Genomic DNA, 19,119 nt, shown 5'->3' with positions numbered 1-19,119 from the left:
GCATCTATTCCTAAATTAAATTCTAGACTTAAGCTAGATGGCACTTGTTTGACCTGCTTGTTCTGTTCACCACTGCACCCTGCCACACTCAGAATGATGCCCAGTATACATCAGGGATCCACTGTGTTAACTGGAACGGAAAATGACCAAACACAAAAATGAACAATCATTTGAAACCTTAAATCTGTAGTTTGGTTCACATTTTCTCCTCTCACTTCAGTAGCTTACTTCCTCCTCTCCTGCTTGCAGTATCACCCCATTCTATCCTCCCTGCTTCTCTTTTAAAAGAACAAACTTCCATCAGGGAATATGCAATCACTTCTCCACTGCTTGACTAATGTCAGATGTAGAATATATTCAAATATGATACATGAACACTTCATGCTTACTTACCAGTGTCCCCACTCACCAACTCTAGCAGCTCAGTCCCCTAAAGGAACCCAACGATCCAGCCTTTGTTTCTACAGCTAGATACAACCCAGTTTCTACAGCTAGAAACAACCAAGGCAACACTCCCCTCTCTAGCCTCAAACTCACTTGGCTTTTCACCAGTTGGAAATCGCCCTCTCTGTCTAGCCCAAGCCATAATGTCTTATCATTGTGAAGCACTTTCCAAACACTTCCCTGGTTTTGTTAGCGCTTGCTTGTTTGAGACAGAGTTTCATGTAGCCCATTCTGGCCTTGAACTTGCCATATTCTTGTCAAGAATAACCTTGAATTTTGATTCTCCTGCCTCCAACAGCCGCCCAACCTCAACCCTACCACTGCCAAGAGCTTTGCTTACAGGAGTGCGCCACCATACCCAGAGTAGTTCCAGGAGTCATTTACACCTAACACACACACACACACACACACACACACACACACACACTAACTCACCAAGGGGAATTACTGTTCACACCAGTATCTTCAATTACACATTGCATTTCTACAGTAAGTGGTACAGGGTTTTTATTGTAGTTATTTTCTTGTCCACTAAGGAGCCCTGTGCCTGGTATGCAGGGGTGTGGTTTCCTGCCACACATAAGGGTTGGTAGCTAACTCAGCATCGAACAGAAAGCTAGGCCCTGAGATGTTTGCTGAACTGGCCTCAATTTAATTTAGTTAGCATCAATCTCAGAGTAAGGAATAAACAGTCATGGACTTAGTGAGACTGATTCTCAGAAGTCTTTACCACAGCCAAGGCCAAACTAAAAACTAAAGTAATTACTTGGGTAGATAATTCATGAAAGAGGGAGAGCTATTTGCATTTGAATGATCTGGAGAGGATTTTCTGCTTACTGATCATTCTGGGATTTTTCAGATAATAGCTTCAATTCTTTGATTCTTTCCTGGTGTGGAGAGTAGGCCAGAAAGTTAATCTAGCCATCACTCTCCCTTCTGAAACCAAGCAACTCCCAACCTGCTCTGCAGAAAACATCCATAGAAACCAAGTTTCTATGTCGTGAGGCAGAGGCCGAAGGGTCTGCGATGTTCACATTCAGCGCTCTCAAGGAATACCAGGAGGGTGCCACTAGTTGACTGAAGTTTCAATAGTCTCACACCTGGCCCCCATCTATTGCGCCTTTAGCATTCTCTCGGCTGGGGCACAAGGACAGGAATGGGGGTAGGGGAAGACTATACAGTAAAGTGGTGTCTGTGGCACAGGGCACAGGAGACTGGGAGAAAAGAGTTTGGAATCCGGGTTCACACTGTGAGTGTCTGCATCTTTATTTTTAAGAGCAGGGATGGAGATGACAACAGAGTGGGTAGTTGCCATGTCCTTCTCCAAATGAATGACACAACGCAAGTGCACGCTCACACACAGACACAGACACACAGACACACCAGATACACACAAACCCACACAGACAGACAGACAGACAGACAGACAGACACACACACACACACACACACACACACACACACACACACACACACACACACGCACACTCACAGCACCTGCTTCCGAAGCCCCCTATTGCAGGCCGGCCTGAAGGCTCGGCCCCGCCAGCCAGAGCCGGCGGATTTACCGTGGCATTACTTTTAATTAAGTCTGCGGCGCGGCGCGGGAGCGCGGGGTGCGCCCTAATCCTGGACCCGCCTGACGTCACCTGGGAAGGCGCGGCGGCGCGGGGCATCGCGGACCCGACGACCTCACCGCGACCCAGCCCGCGCCTCCGCCCGCGCGGGGCTTTGCTGGCGGGAATTAAGGGAGGGAGAAATGTTAGTACACTTTTAATTGGAAAGCGAGTTCTTCTTTCAGAGCGGCTTGTTTACTCAGGATCGGGCATTAGAACTCGAGGGAGGCTCTAATTGAAGTGACGGCTTTGGAGATTATGGGGAACATATGGCCCTACCGCCAGGCTCTTTATCTGCATTTTCTCATAAAAACTGCTGTCCGGGTGTGTTTCTGCAGCCTGGCCTCTTCCATTTCTAAAGCGCCTTTGAAAAGAGGAGAATGCAATGCATGCGCAGGGCTGCAGTAGCCGGCAGCCTGCAGTCCTGGAAGCTTCCCCAGGCTAGGCCCGCCGCCTCCAGCCAGGGTTATGCCAGGGAAAATGAGCTGGGAAGAAAAGAAAGCCACTAGTGACTGCCTGGCAGGGGTGTAATTCAAACGGTTTTGAGCAACAGCAGGAGAGAGTTGCCACGGCAACGAGATTCCCACTCCAGGCACAGGAGGGGGGAACCTCCATGTGCTTGGTTGGGGCCAATCTGAATACACAAGGGAAATAGGAACACGCGTGTCTCAGGACAGAATTACATTGCTTTCTCTTTGTCCTTAACCAACCAATCAATCAAATATCCAGTTGGTCTCTGGCTGTAGTATCAATCACTACCCTATTGGTTCCCCTCCCTCAGTTCTGTTAATTCTTACTATAGCCAAAGCTGTCAGATAAAGCACAGGAAACAGTTAAACGGGTATTTTTGATACGATCTTGCCCCAGACATGCTTTTAAAACATGTTACATTTTCCAAAATGCAAATGTCACCTGGCTCCTTAGAATTGTGTTTGCTTCATCTTACAACCCCCGACTACACCTGTTCACTATAGGGGCAATAGCACTACCTTCTGTCTTAGCTGTAGACTCTCCCTGTCATAGTACCAAGCCTCACCTGGGAAGAACAGCTAATTGAGGTACCCCCAACTCCAGCTCCCACAGCTCCACCACCTTCTGGAGCTTCACAACCTTCCTTTCCTAAACATTGAGTTCACCAGGGGATTACAGAACCCCAGAGCTCAGGTTCCAGGCCAGACTAATTAAATCCTTAAGGCCCATTCCACAGAAATCCAACATCAAGGGGAAAAGAAATATAGGAAGGGGCTGGAGAATAGCTCTGTGGTTAAGAGCACACAGTTTGGTTCCTAGAACCCATGTAAGGCAGCTCACAACCACCTGTAACTCCAGTTCTGGGAGCTGACACTCCTCTGGCTTCTGCCAGCACACACACACACACACACACACACACACACACACACACACACACACCTTTAAAAATACATGAGAAGCCTTAAGAAGCAGGGGGACTACTTTGAGAAACTACATACAATCTGAGTATCTTGGTTATTAATGGTCTCCCTCCAATAGAATGCAAGCTTCCAGGAGCAGAATTATCAATTCAGCATGCACAACAGAGCTGTCATATTGTCTGTGCCCCCAAATATTTGCTCATTAGTCAAATGTTTGCTTCTATATGTTCCATACACAAAACCCAGGCCCTGTTCAACATAATACCCAGTAAACCCTGGATGAACTAGATGTTGGGTTGGTCCTGCCACCTTTTCTGCCCTCATGGGTTCCCAAGAAGAAATACTTGTGCATTTTTCCTTGAATACCACCCGGGTCCCCACCTAGTGCACACATGGTAAAATATTCAGGTTTCTGGCCCTAGTCACCAAAAGATCTAAATATGCCTCTGGTCTCTCCAGTGAGCAAATTTGGTTTGGACCACTGAGAATCCAAATAGGTCTTAAATTACTGTCTTTTCCACTTGCTTTTGCCACAGAAAACACCATGGTACTCAGAAGCCAAAAACTAGTTTGCTGCAATCCTTAGATAACATTGGGGCTTTTCTTTAGCCATAGACACACAGGTACAGGGAGATCTGGGCTAGGACCCTTGCACTAGTGGGTGAAGTTGTCTGTTTCAAAATCACTTTCAGATTGCCTTCAAACCCCATGGCTGGCAATTCCAAAGTAGGTGGGTGTGGCTGGGCTTTCTTGGACTTCCCCCATGACTTTCATTTACTATAGTGGGGAGAACATGAGCCCCTGGGATATGTCACACAGGGGACAATCTGCTCTGCCTGTACAGGGCCTGTCACCTTTAACTCACCAGCCATGCTACAAAGTTCTGTAGTGAGGACCCAAGTAAGAGAGAGGTGGAGAGATAAAGGCACAATAGAGTTTCTGCCAAGGGAGAAACAAAGACTGAGTTTGTGTCTCCTGAGAGTGGGACTATTACAGGTCAGCCCGTGGAATTAGATGTACCGATTTAACCACTGTCAGGCCTGATTCATTTAATGGGGGCTGTGGTTTACACTGCCAATACTTCTTCAAAAGGCTCTCAAGGTGGGGTGGGGAAGTTTTCCTGCGGCCATCAAATAAAACCAAGGATAGAACCAGAAGTAGGGTGGATAACTGAGAAAAATGAAACAAAAATCACTAATGGCTCTGCACAAGTACTTTTTAATTGCCTGCATTTCCACATATGTTGACCTGGCATCTTTCCTAGGTTCCTACTGCACTAGGAAATGCCCATAAAATGCACAAGGATAGTGATTAGTGCCAAGGAAGAACTAGGCTAGAGCAGGACATGAACCTGTGACTGGTTTTGAATGGGACTGGTATCAGCCCCATTAAATGAATCAGGCCTGACAGTGGTTAAATCAGTACATCTAACAGGCTTCCACAGGCTGACCTGTAGTCTTCCCATTCTCAGGAGATGCGAGCTCAGTCTTTGTTTCTCCCTTGGCAGAAACTCCATTACATATGCAAGATGCTTTTCGGGGATCTCTGGGATAGGAAGTCTTAGTGAATCCTGAATTGCCACCACAGCCATCCAGGGAGCTGTCGGTAAAACATGAGAAGACCGTGTGAGGGGTTGCTTTAATCTACATGTATGTTTCTGATGACTAGACAGCAGACTTCACTTAACAAGGCAGACGCTGTAACCAGACCACCCGAGTTTGAACTGTGGCCCTTGAAATGACGAGCTGCAAAACCCGCAGCTCTTTATTAACTCCTCCATGCTCATCCTCCTCAATGAAGAATGGGAAGAATCACAAAACCACCAGCTCTGTGGGAAGACTAGGCTCTTTAATTTCAATGAAGTACTTACGCTACTAATTTCTGTAGAAAGAAGGTGTGATAATTATCAACACCCTGAATCCATCATCATTATGTAAAACACAGTATGTTTTACATGAGGCCATTTTTACTTACAGAGGTTGAGCATGGGAAATGACTAATTATAAACAGTAATACAGGTTATGTAGGTTCTGAAACATCTACACAAATTTGTATTTTTTATTACTCATTTAAATCAACATCTCCATAAACCAAGTTTCAGACAGTGGAAAAGAGATAAGCATTGTCTAAAATCTGAACATTGCCTGTAACTTTTTAAGCACTAAAGATAAACTCTACCCAACTTCTAATTACAGAGAGGGCTGAAGCCCTCTGTTTCAGTATCAAATGTCCGGACTTGGTAATTGGTAGAATTAAGTTCTTATTGTGGCTTATCCCCGACTCAAGTATCTTGTGTTTTTATTTCTTCTTCTGTGTTATGGAGACAAAACAAATAGACTAAAAGAGAAAGATTCCATATAGAAAAGAAGCTTAGATAGAGAACAACAAATAATCCTTCTAGTAACTATATGGCTGATTCTAGTAAGAAACTGTTGGTTTTGAAAACAATCTAAAGGGCCCAGAAATTATAACTGCTTCTTGCCTGCCAGTTAGAAATGCCAGGTTAATAAATTAGGCAGACTCTGCGAAGACCTTGTTGTACCTCTTTGATACTAGCATCCACAAAAACGATGCAAGAGGTTGCATGTTAACTCTCTGATAACCACTGTGCAGAAATCTTCAAGACAAGACACCATGTCTCTTGTTCTATTCTTAGCACATGGCATATGACTTAGACTGTATTTATTAGCCTGAAATTTCAAAATTTTATATTAATTCCAAAACCTGGGGACAGATCTATAGGCAACTTAACTTTGAAGAAGTATTTCTCAAACACCAGGCCATAATCTATCTTAAATTTATGAAATTAACACATTATGTATACTAAGATTAGAATTAAAACACACTAACATGTAAGACAAGCAGCGACTCGTCTGTCTACATGTTGGAAGAGAGGTGAATGTCTGTGTGTGTGTGTGTGTGTGTGTGTGTGTGTGTGTGTATGCATGTGTACACACATATGTGCATGTGCTCCTGATAAAAGGTAATTGTTACTATACTGAAGTACAGTTAATTTTTTAAATATGCTGCTGTAAAGAATATAGAAAACATGATTTAAATATTTTTCACCAATATAATGTTTATTGACCTACTTATAGTAACTGCTTATTTTTTAGAATTAACCTCTTTGCTTATTAAAGAGAAGAATGACAAGATTAACTTCATAGCAATATCCATCTCTCAGCCCCTTTACATCACAAACTGTACCCACTGCTCTGATACCCTTCTGCTGACTTTGAAATGTCTCCTCAGCTGTACTGCTTGGAAATCAGTATCCCCTTGACTTTTGTTTATCTGCAGCTAAGAAGCAGCATTTATTTAGTCTAGAGACTGACACAGTATAGAAGTCTGTAAAAAGTTAGTGCTGAAGGGAAAATTGGTATCAATTGGAAGGACATCTAAAAAGACAGCAGTTTTAAGAGCAATGCTCATAGGCCTACTGAGGGATGGAAAAAACAACTTGGGCCTCAGCTTAGCAGCATTCACTAACAGGTAACTGCCAGGTCCCAAGGCCTTCGCCAGCAGATTCTAATTCACTCCTAAAGTGTGAAGATGCATCACTCCATCTGACCAAGAAGCTCAGAGAGATACACCCGAGGACAGCTTTATCCAGGGAAGGTGGTGCTTAGTAATAAGGTAACATTTGAGCATGCAAAGGAGCTCAAATCATAATGACTCTGAATCTCAGTTCCTTAGCCTATTATAGAAAAAGAACTAAAATTGGTAAATGTCTCCCATTATTGTTTTGTTTTTAATTATCCCCAGAGGTCACTGAAAGACTACTTCCACTTGACTTTTCTTTTATTTACTACCAAGGATGTGACACTAATCAGAATGTACTAAAACTAAAGACTGCCTCTGATGTATACTTGTCTGTAGTAGAAAACCACCCATCTCCAATCATGCACCTGAGCCAGCCCAAATGACAAATCCCCTCCAATACCGCCCTGAGATATCTTTTGCCATCTCTCCAGAGGCATCTGAAATACAAGGGCAAAGAGAAGTAAGAAGATACTTGTGAAAGGATGGATCTTTTGCAAAATGAGTCCAGATGCCATAAGATACCCAGAAGTCCACGAGCACCTCTCCAAGAGATAACAATTAAAATTGCCATTGTATAGACACCAACCAAGTTCTATGCCTTGAAGCAGCCTCCACAGGAGGTATGGTAACCCACTTTTGACAGATTAGGAAATAGAATCTTGACAGGCGTGGATGACTGGACCAAGATTCCACTGCTTTTTGCTTTTTGAGTGTAGGACTAGCTTCACTCCTGAAACTGTCTCATTGTAGATCCCAACCCAGACAAGACTTCTTCCTACTCCTGCTATTCTTTCATATCTTACATTGTAAAAATGAACTGACAGGACCAATTCTAAGGCTCATTCTGATATTTTCCAGAACTTGTGAGCTAACTACTGCTCATAAGTCTTTGTCATCAGAGAACAAGATTAGTCCAACATGGGTTGAAAGAAGTGTTGCTGTACTGTAGAACAATAATAGCATCCCTGGTGTTGTAGATAAAAATTAAGATAGAGTCTGTGGGTCTGAGCTGTGGCTCCATAGGTAAAGAGAGTTGTTGTGCAAGCCTGGGGTTTCTGACTTTGGTCCCAGGACCCACATAAAGATAGGAAAGAATGGACTCTATCAGATTGTACTTTGATCTTTACATGTGTGCTGTAGCATACACACACACACACACACACACACACACACACACACACACACAAATAAGTAAAATTTAATTAAACAAACAATAAAATGGAGCCTAACTACCAGAGTTGAGAAATATGCCTGAGAAAAGTCGAGAGCAGGTTTTAGACAAGGAAAGCTGTGAGTGGATATCTGGAACCTTAGACACAGCAGCATTCCACGTGCTAAGAAAAATCAAGAAGAAAAAGGAATAACCTGCACTAGGTGTGAGGAAACTACCCTTACAACTCCAATGATGTGTAGTTCTTGGCCTGGGAGATTAATATGAACAAGAAAAGGTAATGTGTCCAAACAAGAAGCACACATCATCATGTGTCTGTGGCATACTAGGCTGTACTGTGCAGGTGGATAAAAAGTATAGAACAGGCACCTCCATGTAGGCTGGGAAGCTGCTACACCATCCCATAAAACACAAAGTGTCCTCAAAGAAAGGGGTTCTGGGAGAGGCCTTGTGGCCCAGGCCTCCTCTGGGGAACACCCTCTATACTAGAAGATCAGTTGAAAGAGCCCCACCATAGCCAACAGGTGGATCCCAGTCATAATCTAAATAGTTTTCCTGCCTTCACAAACACAGATGAACTACAAAATAAGAAAAGCAAAAAGTATAATTAGATTTCATGCCAAGAAACACAAAAAGAAATTAAATGCAGAAAGAAAACACTGTTGAAAGGAACAAAATTTGCATCCAATTCAAACTAGACATTCTTCAGTAATCAAGAAATGGAAAAAGAAAGCTGTTTTGCTTTAGAACAATCTATAACTAAGTGCAATGCAGCACGGTACCCTACACTGGATTCTTGAATAAATAAAGACATTAGAGAAAGTCCCATGAAATCACATAAAGCCTATAGTTGGCAGTGTCCTAGCAGAGTTACCATCTTCATTTTATGCAGTTATAAAATGTTGGCATACAAGGAATCTGGAAATGTACAGGAATGTCTGTCTCACTTTCAACTACACTGTAAATTGAAATTTTTAATTCAAACTTAAGCTGTTTAAATTGCTGCACAAGATATTTGAGTAATCATTCATCTGAAAAGAAAACAGGAGACTAAAAGAGAAAATTGAGAAATGCAACCTGGACCAGTTAGTGGCCCACAGTTGTCCACAGTCAGGTGTCAGGAACCAGGAGCCAGGAACCCCTGCTGCCATTTCCAGGTCAAACAACTAATAAAATTGTGAGTATGCAAATAGAATATGATACCCCAGTCAAGCAGTAACAATAACAATGTTCTATGCATACCACGTGTGGAAAATCACACCTCCTTCATGGTGCCTTTTAAAGACAGCTTAGTATTTTCACAGATAGATCAAAACATCTTTTCTATGAACTATTAGAAAGATTGGGGAGAAATTAAGAAAGGTTTCAGTGTTTCCTAGACCTGCAAGGGGGTTTCTATCAACTTAAAAGGTTATTGAATGTAGGAGAATGGTCTCACATGGTGTGATTACTAAAAGTAAATCCAGTACCAAAGTTTGAGGTTCTACATGGACTGAGACAGATGTTCGGGCTCAACATGAACAATCTGACGATCTATGTTGAAGGTAAGGTCAAGAATCCTGGTAACATTGTGAGTTACATCACTAATTCTCTAAGTCTAGTTTCCCAGCAGACAGCTCCCTTTGGTGCCAGTGGTAAGGATAGCATTGGCATGCTAATGAGATAACTGGTAGCTGGGGGACTCTGCTTAGCTGTAGGACTGTGTCTGATCGCTGGAGATAACAACACAAGATTAGATGGGTGGTCCATTCAATCAGACCTCCATCCTCAAGCAGGGCAGAGGAGCTGAAGGTTGAATTGATCACGAATGTCTAATGTTAAAAACTGTGTCTGTGAAATAGAGCTGTATTAAAGACCCAAAGGACAGGGTCAAGGTAACTTTCTGAGAGTGGAATGTGTGGAGGTTTATGGAAGCCAGTGCATTTAAGGGGATTATAGGAGCTCTGAGCCCCTTTGCATACACCTTTCCCTGCATATCTCTCTATCTGCCATTGGCACCCTTTGAGATTCCTTTGTAAGAAACGCCCATTCATAAATGAAATGTTTGCCTGAATTCTATCATGCACTTTAACAAATTAATTGAGCTGCAGGAGGCTGTCCTGGGAACTCCAATTTATAGTCAGTTAGAAGCATGCAGATGACAATCTACAGCTTGTGACTGGTATCTAAAGTGGGAGGCAGCCATATGAGACCTAGCCTTCAATCTGGGAAATACAATATTACCTCCAGGCAGACAGTGTCAGGATTGAATTGAGTGAGAGCTGGGAGAAAAGCTCCCACACATCTGGAGTCAGTGTCGTATTTAAAGAGGAGTAAGCAAGAAATACACATCAGTGTGTTTCCTTGCATCTCCAGCTCCCTGTGGTCCAGATGCTTAAACAGAAGCTTGAGAAATGTGGGGATGAGAGCCACATAACCTCCAAGATGCTTACTGATGGCAAGATCTTCTTGTTTCTATTGAAGGAAAGGATCTCAGACCTGAAGACCTCAAAGGATCCCTTCCCTAGAAACACTAGGAAGAAACTAGAGCCTCAACACCACCCAGTAAGGCCAAAGAAAATAGTCTGCCTCTGGCTTTGAAATTGCATCTACCTGCTAGATAGGTTGCTTAAGGGCTATTGGCAAAGCAGGGACCAGAACAAATATGATTGAGCCACATTAGAAAAGAGCATCCAGCTGTGTATGGTGGGTCACACCAGTAATCCCAGCACTTGAGAAGCTGAGGAAGAAAGATTAGTAGCACCAAGTTAGCCTGAGCTACATGGTGAAACCCTGTCACAAAAGATCAGAAAGTCATGGGAGAAGGCTCAGTCAATAAAGTCATCATCATGGAAGCATGAGGACCAGAGTTCAATCCCCAGAACCCATGTAAAGGCCAGGAGTGACATTGAACAACTGTAATCCCAGTGCTAAGGTAAGTGGCTTGCTAGCAAACCAGTCTGGCAGAATTGGCAAGCTCCGGGTTCAACAAGAAGTGCTGTCTCAAAAAATAAGGCAGAGAGAAATTATGAAAGATGCCCAACAATCAACCAACATCTGGGCTCTAATCACACACACATACACACACACACACACACACACACACACACACACACACACACACACACCAAAAACACTGTAAAAATCATCATAGATTCTTAGTGCTAAAAGGGACAGCAGGAGTCTCCCTGGACCTCCTCCTTGTCCAACACTGGCAACACTAAGCAGATCTGATTCTTAAGGACTTGAGTGGGTGATCCTCCATCCTATCATCTTAATATTTTTAGGTGTGTGTGTGTGTGTGTGTGTGTGTGTGTGTGTGTGTACATGTAAAGGTGAGAGATCAGTCTCCAGTGTCATTCCTCAAGAGCCACTCATCTTGATCTGAAGCATGGCCTCTCAATGGCCTGGAGCTCACTTGTGTGACTACACTGATTTGCCATCCAGCCCCAGGGATCCACCTATCTTTGTCTCCCCAGGGTTGTGACTACAAACTTGGGCCAACAGAGTCAGCTTTTTTGCATGAGTTTGGGAATCAATCTCAGGTCCTCGGGCTTGCACAAGTGGTTTACTGATTGAGTGGTCCCTATAGGTCACTTTAATGTTTTGTCAATGACCTTGATGGAGACACAAAAGGTAAGTAGCACAAATCAGGAAGGACATGCCCATGTGGTAGCTAGAATCCTCTGTGGTGGGCAAAGTTTGGGCATTACAATACTGACAGAAAAATCTAAGCTCCAAATTTGATTGTGGTTGTATGAAATGGGACCGTTTTGATGGGATTACATGTAAGGTTATAAGGTGATGATAGAGTCAGTAGAGTCCAAAGAAGACAAAGAAGGTAAGGTTTTCACATGCAGTTATGAGCCTTTCCCATTCATCAGAGGACAGAGTTTTCAGGCTAATTTTAAATGGTACACTTTAGGAGATCCCTGGCCAGAGAGAGAGAGAGAGAGAGAGAAAGAGAGAGAGAGAGAATGAGAAAACAGCAAGCACACTCACTAAGGGGAATAATTAACTTTAAAATGACAGCCAAGGAAACATCACACTGAGAAATTAAGACTAAGGAAAATATGAGAGTCATATCAAGGTTGTAGATTTAGTGTTGAGGGTGAAATGACAGGGCTTAACATTTAACATTTAATTTTTGGAGTGTGTGTGTGTGTGTGTGTGTGTGTGTGTGTGTGTGTGTGTGTGTGTGCTCATGCACGCACGCATGGGTGGTATCCAAGTGACTTTGCTCATTTGCACCCCGGTTTCATTTTTATTCCCAGCCTGTAATATTTGAGAGTGTATAGATAAGTGTGCCCATGGGGCCTGAGTGCATGTGCATGCCCAAGGTTAATTCTAAGAACGATCCTTTTTCATTCCTCTATCTTATGCACTGAACAGGGTATTTAATCAAACCCAGAGCTCACAATATGGTTTGTAATGCTAGCCTGCTCCCTCTGGAGACCCTGTATCCATCTTCTGGGGCTATAATTACAGGTGGACCACTGCACCCACCCAGCACTTACATAGGTGCTGGGACTACAAACCAAATCCCTTACTCTTGTGTGGCAAACACTTTACCTCATGAGCCATCTGGTAAGTATATTACCTGCTGGCAATAAAATGCAAACATGGTAAAAACAAAAATGAGCCAAGTCACATGGACACCATCCACAGCTTCTCACAGACTCTTGGGAGAAGACAAACTCTGCCCTGTGGAGCTATCACCCTGGAAAGTTGACTCACTGAAATGTACTCTGTAAAATCTTTGCACCCTTTCTGCATCTCCTACCTTTTATTTCCCCTGAAGCCACAATGGGGTTAATGCTGGCAGATGAGAAAGAAAAACAACAAAAATGTTCTAGTTCCTTTATAACATAAGTCTCTGAGCCTCAGGCAGATCCCAGCACCTGTCTGGAAGATGAGGAAATAATGTTTGGAGAAATCCAGTGATTGGAACAGCCTGAATGGCTGGTTCAATCTGCCATCCCCATAGTTAATACTGTATTTCTACATATTATGGAAGCCTAGTTAGCAGGCATTCAAGCTACATGAAGTGCAATTCCCCGCTCCATGGGTTTGAACTTATAAATTGCCACAGCCAATGGGATATCATCAGACATGGGCCAGTAGAGGCTGCGAGTGTGTTTCTGCAGTAGGACATGCTTCCTTGTGCCTCTGTGATTGGCTGGAGATCATGCCTTTCAGCCACTGCTCCTCTAACCTGAACACCAGAGTAAATCACAGAAGACCTGAACCTTGTCTATGCCTGGAGCTTAACCCAATGGGTGTCAACTCCAGCCGAAGGAAATCCCTCCTGTTAACCCACATACTTCTAAGTGCACAGAGCGTGTGTTTTCAGTTGTATGCCATGGAAGTCAGGTATGATTTGCTATGTACCATTATCATGACAACAGCTCACTAATAAGAGCTTAAAAAGAAAGCTGTTGAGATGTACAGGACTGCCTTGCCAAGGAGCTAGGCTGCATCCCATGCAGCCCATGCCCACCACGCAGCACTCACCTGAGTCTGAGGCTGCTGGGCTCACCAGGCTCAGCAGCTCCCGCTCCTTCTCATAGTCCCCTTTGCAGAGCAGCTGGCCTTCCTTCAGGACAAACTCATCACCCTTCTGCAGCTGTCGCTCACAAACACAACAGCAGAAGCAGCTCAGGTGGTACACGCTCTTCTGGGCACGCATGACAAACTCATTGGGTGCAATGGCTTCAAAGCAGCCCCCACATTTGACAGCAAACAGCCTACAAGTGGGAAAGAAGGAAAAGCAATGAGCATACACATGGTTGGGTCTGGACCTACGTTTCTCCTCCATCTAATGATAACTCTGGGATTCATTCATTATAGCATTCAGTTACTAATTTCAAAGGAAAGAGCTGGGGTTTTTGTTTTGTTTTGTTTTGTTTTTTAATAGTAGCACAATTTCAGGGGCAGTAGGAATCTTTCCAAAACACTCTGTTTGTCCCTGAATTCCAGAGGATCTGACAGATACAGAAAGGTCAAATGACACAAGGGAGGGGGGAAGACCTGATCCTCTCTCCACAAAGACAGACAGGAGCTTACACAAAGTATATTTAGGGAGCTGAAGCCAATTTGTTGTGCTAATAAGTCCCACTTTGTCAGGAATGACGGAAACATAAACAACTGAAGAGTGTTTTCCTATAGACGAGCCAACTGCCACATTGGCCTAAATGTGCTAGTCCTATCTCTTTGCCTGTTCATGTGTCAATCACTAATTCTTCTTTTCATTCATTTAATTTCATTAACTCAGAAGCATCTACTGCATGCCCTGTGATACACTGTCCACTCTGTGTCTCAACAGAGAGCAGAGAAAAAGAAACCACATCCCAACTGTATCCACATATGGAGTCAAGTGTACAGTGTGTGTGTGTGAGAGAGAGAGAGAGAGAATGTGTGTGTGTGTATGTGTGAGTGTGTGTGTGAGAGTGTGTGTATGAGTGTAAGGGGCATTGGTGCAGACACAACAGTATACAAGGCAAATCCTTCATTGTATAGAGCTCATATGCTGTGAAGAAGATAAGACTAAGAAGATAATTCAGTGGATAAAGGTCCTTGTCATGCAAATCTGACAACCTCAATTCAAACCCCAAAACCCACTTAAAAGATGTAGGGAGAAAATGGACTTCATAAGTTGATCTCTAACATCTGCATGTATGCCACATTGGCACTAAAATTTTAAAAAAGAACAACGCAGAGGTGCCCTATGACTACAAAATATTCCAACACAAAGTTATAGGATATATCAGGAATTATAATATTCAATCACTTCCCAACCATAAAGTTGTACTCATTAGGTTATAAGGCAATCCCCTCACATAGTGTGTTTATCTTGGAAGGGAAGGATTAGAAGCAGAGGAAAGAGGAAGTTTGGGAAGAGTCCCCAATGAGGTATGGCACACAGATTGGCATGGGAGAGAGGAAAGACATTTAAGCTTTGAGGGGAGGAAGCCAATGCTTGAAAAAGAGAATGAGGTCACCTGCCATGAATCCCAGAACCACCCACAGTCTTAGGATGGGATCCAATCTGCAGGACAAGAAGGACTGTGCTATATGGCCTGTAACACATGCCGTGTCCATCCCTCAGTCATCAGGAAACCCTGCAACCTCAGCACCGAAGTAAAGATGAGGACCCACCCAAATGGCTGCTGATGCCCTTTCACCACTAATTACCTCCAACCAGAACTCCAAGAACCAGAAGCTCTTTTTCTCCCCCTCCCTTCCCCCAGCTGCTCACTGCGGTTTTCCTGACTATTGCTGGAGTCCCTCCAATATTTTCTTTCACACCCTCTCCCCTTTCTAAATGTCACAAGTGCAGAAATCTACCTAGTTCATCCCTCAGCCTTCCAAGACCCTGTTCTCTTATTTGCAAACCTGAGCAAACTAATCAATGATTTTCCAGAGCCCGTCAAAGGCCTTTTGTCCCAAAACCTTACTTCTGTTCCCCATTCCCTGAAATGGACTGTTAAGCAGATTCAAGGTAAACGTTCCCAGGGAGTCAACAAACACTCATGGAGTACAGCAGGGAGTACAGCAGCGGGTGGTAGCCTCTGCTCTTGTCTCCCTTCTAACCTGTTAATCTCTTCTTTTTCTTTCCCCTTAAAAAATTTTCTCCCACTTCATAAATTTCCTCACATGTTAGAGAAGGGAGGGCCAGAGTGAACTCAACCCAGACAGCCCGCCATGTTGACTCAGGACCATTGGTAGAAGTGTCAGCAGTTGTATAGCTCAAATCCTGAAGTGGTCAAGTCCCCTCCCCCACTCACCCCACCCCACCTCAATCCCTCCAGGGAAGGATTGCAGGCCAGAAGAGGCAGGCTTGATACCTTCCATTCTCCCTCGCTGGATCCAAACCAGGTCAACTGTACCTTACACCCTCATCTCTTGTAAGCTTCAAGAGCAATTCAAGAAGAGGAGTGTGCCATCTACCACCTGGGTGCCAGATGTGTACACAGCTGTGCGGGTCCCACTGTGGACCCAGCTGCTGGCTGCACAGCCTCCCATAAGTTGTTTTCTCTAAGGCTCAGAGAAGCAGAGAAAAGGATTTGTTCAAAAGTCCAGGTCATAATTAAAACACAGCCTGTCTCTTCCCAGTGCTTGAGATGTGTTCCCCATGGTTACTTACCCTTTGAATGCTAATGAGACAGCACTCTGAGTTCAGAGTCTGCCAGGCTGCTGTACCTGGAAAAGCTGGGCAATGTTTCCAGAACTGTCAGCTCACCTATGTAGACATGACAACACCCAGCCTTTCTCACCATCCTAAGTTACCACCCCACCCCTCTCTCTGATGCCTTGGGGCTCATTCTTTATCTCTTCCTTGTATCTCTCTCATACTTGTAAAAATGGAAATGGAGCATCTTCCTTGTAAAAAAAAAAAAAAAAAAAAAAAAAAACGTCCTGTGCGATATGGTTCCAGGTATAAGCCCTAGTGTTCCCCTCCCCTACAAATGACCCTCTGTGAGGAGAGTGAGAAGGGATGCCATAACAAATGAATCTACCTTTGTCCTTAGGAAGCTACAGTGGGCAGGAGGCCAGTGCTGACTACATTTGTGTCAATGTGACACAAATTATCTGAGAGAAGGGAAACCTCGATTGAGAAAATGCCTCCATAAGATTGAGTTGTGGGCCAACCTACAGAGCATTTTCCTGATTAGTAACTGATGAGGGAGGGCCCGGTTCACTGTGGGTGGTGCCATTCCTAGGCTGGTGGTCCTGGGTTCTATAAAAAATCTGGCTGAGCAATCCCTGGGGAGCAAGTCAGTAAGCAGCATCCCTCTATGGCCTCTGCATCAGCTCCTGCCTCCAGGTTCCTGTCCTGTTTGAGTTCCTGTCCTAACTTCAGTGATAAAGAACAATATGGAAATGTAAGCCAAACAAACCCTTTCCAACTCTTTGTTGTTGTTGTTTGTTTGTTTTTGGTCATGGTGTTTCATCACAGCAATAGAAACCCTAACTAAGTCAAAGATCTAAAGCATTTAGGTTTAGGAAGGTTTCTCAACCTTCCTAATGCTGAAGCACTTTAATACTTCCATGTTATGGCAACCCCCAACCATAAAATCATCTTCATTGTTACTTCACAACTGTAATTTTGCCACTGTTACGATCATAATGTAAATATCTGATATGCAGGATATCCAATGTGCTGCCTCCATGAAAGTCATTCTACCTCCAAAGGGGCCATGATCCAGAAGTTGAGAACCACTGCTCTCTATGAATGGCTACAATTGAATGTGGTTGGGACATGTAGAGAGAAATAACAGAGAAGGGCACAGACAATTGACTGAGGATACTAGTCACTGAATCTTTTATCTTTTTCCTTCCTCATTCTACCTCTTGCTGTCTTCCCCCCCATGCTTTTCCAGGCAGGGAAGTACAGACTGGCTGTAACTTCCTTCCATGCACTGCTTACATCTTCTTGTACAGCTAAAAGCTACAAGAGGCACAACCCTGAGTCTTGCTGAAATTGTGCTCCACTTCCCAATGATACAAGTTACTTCTCATTGACTCTTGCAGCCTCAGTTTGCACAGAGGAAAAGAGAAAAGATGATGCTATATCCCTCAGCAAGGAAGAATTACATAATAATTCATGCATGGGGTGCTTTGTCGCCTTTAATGCACTGGGAATTCTTAGCCATTTTTATCAGCCATGCATCTGCCTTTTATACGTGTAGATATTTACTTCTTGACCCACAGGTGAGTTTTCATGTTTCAAAGCTTCCAGGGTCCCTTCTTCCACTGTGAGCTCTTCTACTGACTCCTAGCTTTGACTTCATCTCTGTCCATGGTGTGCCAGGTAGAGCATGTTCCTTGGGCCAACTATAGCTCTATCATTGGCCAAGTTCATCCACACTGATCTTCATTTCTTGTTGCTGACTTCATCTCTGTATCCTGTGCTTGGAGCCACAGCAGAAAGCAGGGCGTGGGGGGGGGGGGGCATATTAACCCAGGGCAAGAGCCAAGTAGACCTGAGCCGAGGGTCTTCCCTTTACCAATGGGTTCAAAGACGCCACACCGGTCCCCAAGCCTTGAGTTTCTTGAGTTTCCTTGAGTTTCTTGGTTTTTTTTTTTTTTTCTTTCTTTCTTTCTTTTTTTTATTTTTCTTTTTTTTTTTTTTTTGTGTGTGTGTGTGTGTGTGTGTGTGTGTGTGTGTGTGTGTGTTTGAGTCAGGGTTTCTCTGTATTGCTTTGGAGTCTGTCCTGGAACTAGCTCTGTAGAACACCAGGCTGGCCTCAAACTCACGGAGATTCACCTACCTCTGCCTCCCGAGTGCTGGGATTAAAGGTTTGCACCACCAATGCCCTGCTGTCTTTCATTTCTTAATGGTAAGTTTTGCCCTAAACACACATAATGCCCAAAACTTAGAGGTGGGGAAGGAATACGAGAGGAGGTCTCTATTCCTCATATCTTCTCATTGTATAGTTCTCAGCCAAAGAAGCCTGTATCTAAATCGTAATCTCCAGACAGTGTTTCAATAGGGTACTGCTTGCCCATGGTAATCCTTCAAAAATATCTCTTTAGACTGTATCATTTACTTTCATCACATATGTGTGAGCGCGCACACACACACACAGCTGTTAAAGCAAAAACATAAGTATATTCTAGACTATTTGTTTAAAAATACTAAGACTGTGTGTATTATATATCCTAGAAAAAATGTCTTCAGGAAGATAATATTTTACTCCTGAGCCATGTTTAAAGTCCACTAAGCTACATAGTCTCTTAGTTCATCCCCACTTCTGTCTTTTTCTGGGAGGTCTTGTAACTATGGAGACAGGAGCATCTCAAACACAGCTATAAAGACTTGACACCGACACACCACTAAGAAACAAGTCACAGGCAACCCACAAAGAATCAGAGGAATTCAGAAGTGTACCCGAGCATTGCAAGAATCACAGTGGCAAGATGGTGTCCTGACAAGACACTAGGTGACACTTGGATACAAGTGCCTGCTGTG

General features: G+C 43.7%; 1 protein-coding gene across 1 annotated transcript in view; it reads right to left on the bottom strand.

Annotated features, from left to right (window-relative positions):
* The window catches only part of Lmx1a (LIM homeobox transcription factor 1 alpha), a 135,174-nt gene that overhangs the window by 31,484 nt on the left and 84,571 nt on the right, over positions 1-19,119 (bottom strand). The window contains exon 3 of the mRNA XM_051186199.1: positions 13,659-13,891. Within this exon, the coding sequence (XP_051042156.1) occupies positions 13,659-13,891 (233 nt within the window). The remainder of the gene's footprint in view (positions 1-13,658; positions 13,892-19,119) is intronic.

The sequence above is a fragment of the Phodopus roborovskii genome, unplaced genomic scaffold (assembly GCF_943737965.1).
Source record: "Phodopus roborovskii unplaced genomic scaffold, PHOROB, whole genome shotgun sequence".
In the NCBI taxonomy this organism is placed as follows: domain Eukaryota; kingdom Metazoa; phylum Chordata; class Mammalia; order Rodentia; family Cricetidae; genus Phodopus; species Phodopus roborovskii.
The sequence above is the reverse complement of the archived record's forward strand: the minus strand, read 5'-3'. Positions and strand labels throughout refer to the sequence as shown.